This window comes from Durio zibethinus, chromosome 11 (assembly GCF_047325235.1).
Source record: "Durio zibethinus cultivar Kanyao isolate XHJ-2024 chromosome 11, ASM4732523v1, whole genome shotgun sequence".
NCBI lineage: Eukaryota > Viridiplantae > Streptophyta > Magnoliopsida > Malvales > Malvaceae > Durio > Durio zibethinus.
Genome location: NC_143172.1, coordinates 18,934,708 through 18,943,298, shown reverse-complemented (window position 1 = coordinate 18,943,298; position 8,591 = coordinate 18,934,708). Strand labels below are relative to the sequence as shown.

At 37.7% G+C, this 8,591-nt stretch overlaps 1 protein-coding gene and 1 non-coding gene across 2 annotated transcripts; both read right to left on the bottom strand.

Moving 5' to 3' along the window:
* Positions 1-989: 989 nt before the first annotated feature.
* Positions 990-1,063, bottom strand: TRNAV-AAC (transfer RNA valine (anticodon AAC)). The gene has a single exon. It is a non-coding gene; the product is annotated as a tRNA-Val (tRNA).
* Positions 1,064-2,964: 1,901 nt separating this feature from the next.
* On the bottom strand, positions 2,965-8,067 carry LOC111291321 (protein IQ-DOMAIN 23-like). The gene is made up of 4 exons (XM_022882991.2): positions 7,544-8,067; positions 5,086-5,286; positions 4,311-4,388; positions 2,965-3,982 (listed from the first exon to the last, which is right to left on the bottom strand). Exons 1-4 carry the CDS (start codon positions 7,898-7,900, stop codon positions 3,230-3,232), a joined length of 1,389 nt encoding a protein of 462 aa, XP_022738726.1. The 5' UTR covers positions 7,901-8,067; the 3' UTR covers positions 2,965-3,229.
* Positions 8,068-8,591: the final 524 nt, after the last annotated feature.

Sequence of the window (8,591 nt, the reverse complement as noted above, 5' to 3'; positions counted from 1 at the left end):
GCAAAGCGTGGGCAAGCTACAAGTTATAATAATGTGAAACATAATTTACGTAAAGAAAAATGCTTTCATTTTCTACTCTTTGCTTCTGCCGTTGGGAATTGCCCTCGAAGGCTGGCTCCTCAATTTCTTTACTGATTCTAGATTTGACAATTTTCTAGCTAGCTAGCTAGCTACGAGTGGATTGTTCTTCTAACCATGTAGGCCAGCCTGGTTTTGATACTTATTTTTATTTAACTACTTTGATGTTAACGCGCACGAAGGCAAGCAAAGAGCGAGAAAATAGGTAAACTGGGAGTTTTGTATACATGATAGGTTTTACGTTCAGATGTTGTAGCAATTCATGAACTTCAGCATGTAGTAATTGATGGTTTTGACAACGTGCAAGTGACCATGCAAGTAGCTAGGCGGTGGCTTATTTCATGATTTTAACATTCCTTTTCTCATGAGTGAATGAGTTCCATAAGGAGTGAGATTCCAGCGTTTGTTGCCAATGGCTAACTGATCAGCTCTTGGAGTGTGACTAGTCGATCGATCGAGTACCGTGTTTGGAGATTTATTTTATTTTATTTTATTTCACATGCAATTTGTAAATATATAGTTATAGCTTGGGAGTGTGAGTGCTGTGTTTTCTTAGGAAAAGAAAAGTAGAGAAACATAACAAAAAAATCCCCTTACCAGTATAATATGCCAAAAATGTTACATGGTAAAGAGACAACCGGAATCTACACAACGAAAATTGTCTGCATAAAACTGGTTGATTCTGTTCATGCAAGCAGGAAAAGGAAAAAATATGGGCCACTCATATTTTGTCCCTTTTTTTTTATTTATATTTGAAGCTATAGGATTTAAACCCTGATGACAACACTCTACCAGACCATGCAGCTGTTTTGTCCCCATTATCGTCCCGTCTGTGAGGGGCCATTCAAGTTTACTTACTGTCTCTAACATCAGAGGGGAAAAATAAGAAACAAGAAGTTGATCAAAATATATGGCGTCGCCCGGACTCGAACCGGAGACCTTCAGTGTGTTAGACTGACGTGATAACCAACTACACCACGACACCATCGTTTTCTAGGGGTCCCTCGTCTAATCTAAGATCTTTTAAAAAGAATTCACTAGATTACTACAGCGGACTTTCTAGAGTTCTGGAATAGCGCAGTCCTCCACCTTAACTTTAGGTGGGGCAGGCGAATCTTGGGCCAAATCATTCGATGCAAGAGACCTACCGGCCAATATGGTCAATCGCAGGCTTACTTTGTGCAGATACTCATTCAACCTTCATGAACCTCACACGTTTTTCATTGCATACCAACTTAAATAAACTCTATAAATTTTACATGGTTTTTCAGAAGCCTAACTCATCATCTTGTGGGCTAGACGGATAAGGTCCAAATTGATAAAACTTCATACCAATGCATGAAATAGGGGTTCACCGAATATTGATAGGTTTGATGTTACTATCATGGGCCACCTCAATAGCTGCAGCCGTGGACTGCTCCACTGTGACAGGGCTACTCTCAGCCTGCTCCACCTTCATTTCGTATGGTTCACCCGACCCCTACCCGGGTTCACCATGTTGTGATGCTGTGGCGAACTTGAACTTGATGGGTGACTCCGCCGATAATAGGAGATCAGTTTGTGGGTGCTTAATGGGGCTCATTACCAATTACAATCCTAATTCCTCCGCTATTGCTACTTTGCCAGGTTTTTGTGGAGTCGCACTGGGCTTCACCATTGATCCTACCAGTGATTGCAACTTGTACATCCTTCAGTCTCTCCCTTCAAATTATAGGCTTGATAAATGCTGTTTATTTATCTTATGGTTTGAGTCACTGCTTGGTGAGCATGCCTTTTTCTTTTTTTTTTTGGTGTTCAATTACACTGCTATTTGACTTGATTAGTTGTTATATATGCAGCATTCCATGAATGGGAATTACACGGCGGGTTGCAAACTTGCAATGTGGCACTGTGTAGAGAAGTATGGAAGATCAAATAAGAAGCGGTCTTTAGCTACAGAGAGAAGGATGTTTATGTCATTGTTCGTTTTTTATCCTTGATTTGAAGAAGTTAAATAGCCAATTAACAGTGATTCAGCTGTCCTTTTCAGTTTTCACCCTCACTAATTGTGGGTGACAACCTACAATCAAAGACCGCAATGATTCTATAAGAAGACTAAGCTGGCTGTGTCATGCTCCTCAAAAGTGGCACCAAAAATAACTTGCAGTTACTTCACATCTAATTCATGTGCTATAACCGTTAATGTCATGAACAACCATTTTTACGCGCACTTGTTAGTAGCGAGGGGCAAAAAATTGGATATAAAAGCAAATCATGAACAAGAAGAAAGAAAACATCCGAGGACAATCAGGCCATGATATCACATTCAAGTTGTGGGTGAGTTGAGCTGATCTTTGTCCAATAGCTCTATCTGCATGGATCTCGAAATCGATTTCATGTCATCATTCAAAAATTTTCACTCTGTCATCCGCAACTGGTTTTACAAAATCTCTCATGATAGTACATATGATTCACTGTGTGATTGTCAGTTATGGGAATCCAAGGTTTTGTTTGTTTTGTTATGGATAATAAAAGAATTTTGACAATCAACATCATCATGTTATGTTGCCAATTCAGACAAACAGTTGATAAGACAAAGACAAACAATGAAACGAGGCCATTGGGAGAAAGTATATGGGGGGATTTTAACCTCCGTGAATGTACAGTGGGAAATAGGCATAACTCGAACTGAAATTTTTTTGTTTTCTTTTGTTATTATTTTCAAAATAATTTCGAGTTGAACGTTGAAAGTGTCCTAAAACAGTTAAAAGACAAGCCAGCTAGAGCAAAGCTGGCTCATAACCATGTTACACAAATACAATGTAACTTATGGACTGAAAACCGAAGATCTGAATATCTAATCCCAGTTCCTGCAACTTTTTTTTTCTTTAATTTTCATGCTACAAATTATTAAAAATTAAAAATTAACGATCTATCAACAGAGCACATCATGTGACACACACCAAGTGACTGTAAACAAAAAATCTAAACATTTTGGAGCAAACGACAGTCATACTACTAATTTTTTTTAGAAGCCGTGTCCATTTTCAATATCGATAATGTTAAATTTGATCGTGCAGGATCAAAGTTTGTGACATCAAGGCAAATTAATTACAACCCTAGCACGGCTGTCACACACCAGGAAATGAAAATAGGAAGAGGGGTGGGGGGATCATTCCCTTGGGTTGGCACTACTAAGCCTATTCAAGCGATCAGATGCTGGATGAGTCCTGTAACTAAAGTCAACATGTTGAGCAAAATCTCTTTCTGAATTTCTCCCTGCATCCCACAACCCCTGAAAAGTTCTTCTGGTTGAACCATATTTGTCAAACTCCAGCCTCTGCCTCGGAGCACTTTGGGACCGATACTTAGCCCGGGATGATTCTGTGTTAGCCATGTAATTTGGGTGACCATAATATCCACTTAAATAGCCCCATGAGCACTCACTCCTTGTGGGTGTGAAAGGACTTCTCCTAGCACTACTTCCAGGTCTCGATGATGCAGAAAGCGGTTGTGGGCTGTTGTCAGCAGTCCTTAAAACCGCTTCATCCTTCCCTCCCGGATATTTCAGAGAGCTTAATGATAAAACTTCTGCTGAAGCGAGATTTGCTAGGGAATTTGAAGCTTTTCCAGATAATTTTCTTGGGGAATCGTATGCCATAAAGGTCTGGTTATAATCCAAAGCTGAACCATGCTGAGATGCCCTAAAGTTCCTGTTACTTTGTTGGGAGTTCAAACGAGGTTTCCAAGTATCTACTTCAAGGATTTTGTCACTATTCTCATCATCAACATGCCTATGTCTAAGCGGAGCATCTCTCTGGTGATTCCTTAAACTTTCCTCCATCCAATGGTCCAACCAATTCGAACCCATTTGTGCTTTCTCTAGATTAATGATGTCCCTCAGGTTTGAATTTGAACCACATCTCTGCAAGAAAAGAAGCAAAACTCAAGACTGATTCGAAGATCCAATTTTATACCCAGTGCATTTAAATTTGTTACGGAATAAGGTTGAGTGCTCAACAGATTTGTGAACACTAACTATGACTTATAAACTCATGTTTAAACTAATTATATCCTAACATCAAGAAGTTCATGAATGAAATTGTTTCCTACTTGAAAAGAATGTGCAGAATGGTTTCATCTGGAACAAGCAAAAAGAAAACCATTTATTGATTTGAGCATAAGTTTTACTAGAACTAAATAGGTCCATATTAAGACAGGAATCTGCATCGCCGAAGCCAATTAAATGATACCTTTAGGATTGAGGGCCCATCAAATTTAGTGCTATAAGCACGAAGTTGGCATTCATCTTTTATAGAACTTGCAAGGACCTGCAAGTACATGTAGGAAAAAGAAGGAAATGAGCAGTGTAAATACAGAAAAGCTATTCTCAATAAGTTCTCATATATCTACTATTCCTCCCAACCAAATGTTATACAGAACTAAAACGTGCACCAAAGTTTGGTAACTTTTCTTTCTAGTCAAATTATAGATTTGTCCCAGCAGAGTTAATTTTGCCTAGACCAGAACTATAGTCCATTTGGCCACAATTGATCTTCAGATCATGGTTATAGATCAATACCAACGAACTCCACTTAAGGTTCTTGAAGTTTAAGAGCCTAAGAGAGGCTTGAATTGAACCCTCAGCTCGAACTCAGGCTTTAGGTCAATGACATATCATGTGCATAAAAGTACTCAAATTTTCTTTATAGACAAATCAATTTGGAAGCAAAAATAATTGATTGGTATATTAAGCAGACAAGGAGAGTTCCCCTATATGGCTATTACACTTTGTCTTTTAAACAGTGCCCTATCAATGCACTAAAGTAAAAAACAAAATCCTCCACAAAGATACCAGAACTTTAAGTTTAGGTAAAGCAAGTGGTCCCTCAGTATTTCAATCCGTTAGTGCATTAGGAGTCATGTGAGCTCAAGGCAGCATAAAACAAACTTTCTAAATCATGTTTATAAATAAATGGAGAAATTAAAACTTTCTCTAAATGTCGACAAGAGTAGAGGTCTGCTTACAGCATTGCGTGAATGGGACATCTTCCCGGCTGAATCCAAAGATTTTGTCGCATAAGCACGACTAGCACGGGCTCGAGCTTGTAGTCTGACCAATGTTTGCATGCGTCTGAGCATGTCTGCTGTTTGCTTTCTCACAATGTGGCCTCTCACTAGTGCTTGAAGCTTCACCAACGCTTTCAATGCCCTCAATGCCCTCCGTGCCTGGATCAAGCACCGTGCCAGTAGAAGTCAAAGAATCAAGCATCATTTCCATTGGAGACTAACCAAAACCATTCAATAACAACCCAATTGACTGAATGATAACCCTTGCAACATCTTTGCATAAGAAAAACAAAAGAAAAAAGAAAAAGGCCAGACTAGCATATCTTTTGTCCTTTCAGAGGTTAAAGTCTAATGAATCATTAGCCCAGTGATTAAAAAATGATATGCACCAGATGGACAATTGAATTCAAAAAGCAAGAGGCCCATGGATGAAATCATTATCTACCATACATGCCAAATGAACGAGGGAAGTTACAGAAAAGAAAGAACCACCTCTCCCACCTAGATATCATACTATTAAAAGCTACAATTAATTTAACCATAACTTCACAGCTTTACAAAAGTTTAACCTAATTGTTTAATGAATAGCCATCCCCACAAGTAACTTTGTCCATTAATTATTGCTAGCGTGCTCATCTCATCTCCTTTGAGAAATAAAAATATCCTCCAATAATACAGAACACTGGAAGGCGGGCACATTCAATGGACGGATAAATTTTGTTTTTCTTACAAATGCAAGAGACGTATACAAAAGAAACTTTAGCCCGTTCTGTTTGCTTTATGGTTCAAAACAGAATAAAGCTTGGAACTTGAGACAAAAGTAAACTATAGGTATAAAATTTAACAACTTTTGCAAGAACCAATTAACTTTCATTGGAAAATTACTAATCGGTGTTAAAAGATACTTCCCAGTTGCAACAATTATTATATCAATTCTGGTAAAATATTAACATGAATATGAATTCTGTGATCTAACCATCTTACTGAAACAATGATGTAGGCCCAGCAGCTTGGCAGGACCATGAAATTTTTGCAGAATTAAATGCCCCACTGAAATGAGGTAAATTTTGCTTGTTACTTGTGAGAGATGCCCCAAAAGCAAGAAACCAATTTTGACAAAAATTTTCTACAGAACAACGTTTGGGTAGAATAATTTTGTCTAAAAGTAGTATTTCAGAACTCAAAAAAATAAGTCTTTTTAACTGCTTGTGTTTTAACATTGATTTGTAATTCCCCCAAAGAAGAAAGAGGAATGTGATTTTGGTCAGACAAGCACATGACACAGCTTACTCTGGTCAAATCCACCGGTTCTTGTATCCCATCACTTCACGGACTCATTCTTTTCCTTGAGAAAAAGAAAGTCCATCTTTTTTCTCTTTATTTTGAAATTTGAAATAAAAATTTGCATAATTGCATGTCTTCTGGGGTACACATGAGAAAGAACAAACTAAAGCCCTCGAGGCACTGATGACCGGCCGTTCAGGTTTCTTCAGCTTCCCCATACCAATACAGCAATACCTCACAAAACTAGAATACACGCGCGTGGAAGGCACGTGAGGTTTGGTTTTTTCAGAATACTAATGACGTCAATGACATTCAATATGAAGTAGAACACGTGTGTGGGAACTTCCACGTACGACATGAGAATTTTGAAGTAAATGGCCTTTTTAATTTAAATTTTATTTTTAAAAAAGAGAAAGAAAATTCATATATGAGACAGTGAAGTAAAGATGGTTAGAGGAGTAGAGGATAACAGGGAATCAGTTCCCTTGTGAAAGAAAGCCTGATGGCGAAATGACCACCTTTTAGTGTCGGCGCACCTTAGTGGACCTTTCCAACACTCTTCGTTTTTGTTCGTGTATCTTTCTTCTTTTTCTTCAGGGACCATTCCCAGTTAAAGCTTTCAACAATCCCACTATTGAAAAACAAGCAGTAAAATAACACTTTGTTTGGATTTAACAAAACAAAATCTGCATCACCTCATATGCTTTTGCCCACATGGGTCTCCCAACGAACACACTCTCAATGCAACCTTCTAGCTTCTGTTAGCTCTAAAAATTAAAATTTTTTTTTTTAAAGTAGCTTTTCGAACTACTTGGCCTTTTTGGAATTAAAAAGAATATCAAACACAGCTCTGTTTCCAGTTGAATCCCCGAATAAAACTCATAAGACAAGGAAAATTAACTAAGTCTTTTTAGCCATGGAAGAATATTTCTTCTTTGTGGTCCTTTCCCACTTGCATTGGTGATTTAATGAGCGGAAAGAAAGCGGAGAAAAGTTTAAAAAAAAAAAAAAAACCATTGACAATCGTAGAAATGGAAAGTCTCATTAGCATTAAATGACTAAAACCCCCACATCATAATCTGAAGTGGGCATTCATGGAAGAATAAAAAAATTTTAAGAAGTAAATACTAACCAGATAACCTCGAAAAGCGGACTGTATCTTGACAGCTGCCATCTCCTGTGCAAGGCGTCGGTTGCTCCCTCCGGCGCTGCCCCCACCACCACCACTTGTCAGCCTAACGACCTCAGCGGCCGCATGAGCTGCCGCAAGGGCAGCCTCAGCTACAGCAGCAGTGGCTGCTGCCACTGCTATGGCGTGTTTGCTGGCATCCAATGTGTCAATGCATGGACCAGAAAGAGCATCAAGATGGGAGCTTGAAGACGTGGGATTGGAAGATCTGGCAAAGCTCCAACGCCCCCTTTCTTTATCGGGACGGGGTTGGGAGGCCTTTTTGGAGCCAAAGAGTCGCCGGAAAAGGCCCATGTTCATTGCCCGTAAACTATAAGTCCACTCGAAGGCATGGTTAATGGGAATATAAGCACTTTTCTTTTTGGGGGTGATAGAATGAGTCTAAAGGAAAGAGTACGGGAAACGAGTGAAGGAGGAGATAGAGAGACTTGGATTTTGTAGCCAAATGGCCACAACTCACAACGCTCAAACCATACGCGTCTCTAACATATCTGTAATACACGCGCTTCGATTTTTTTTATATCGAACAATTATTATAATTACATTATATCTTAATTGTGTAAACTCTGTTATTTTGGATTTCAATGAAGATAAATTGGAATCATATTTTGAATAAAAAATATATTTATGTTTAAGTTAAATATTCTACTCATAGTTTAATTCAAATTATTCATGCTCTTATTTTTTTTTAAATATATATAATCTATCTAAAATTTAAATCTCAATATTTATAATAATTTTTTTATTTTTAAATTAAGATTTTTATAAAAATATTTAATTATTATTAACTAGTATTAAAGCTATTACTACATTTTAATCATGCTATATATAAAAGCTAGTTGTAACTTGAATGTTTTATTCAATTTATATACTAGTAATTCCATCTAAATACTATCGGTTGTTTTTATTGCCCAAATGGAGAATTAAATTTTATTATGTAAAACTATAAACTTTTTGTACAATAAAAACTATTTTTAGTTAAATTCATTGT

Excerpts from the sequence above, each read along its gene's own strand:
- LOC111291321 (XM_022882991.2), bottom strand. The coding sequence starts at position 7,900 with ATGAACATGGGCCTTTTCCGGCGACTCTTTGGCTCCAAAAAGGCCTCC. Across the intron at positions 5,287-7,543 it reads CCGCTTTTCGAGGTTATCTG|GCACGGAGGGCATTGAGGGC; the intron begins GTTAGTATTTAC and ends TGCTTGATCCAG. Across the intron at positions 4,389-5,085 it reads TGTCCCATTCACGCAATGCT|GTCCTTGCAAGTTCTATAAA; the intron begins GTAAGCAGACCT and ends ATGTACTTGCAG.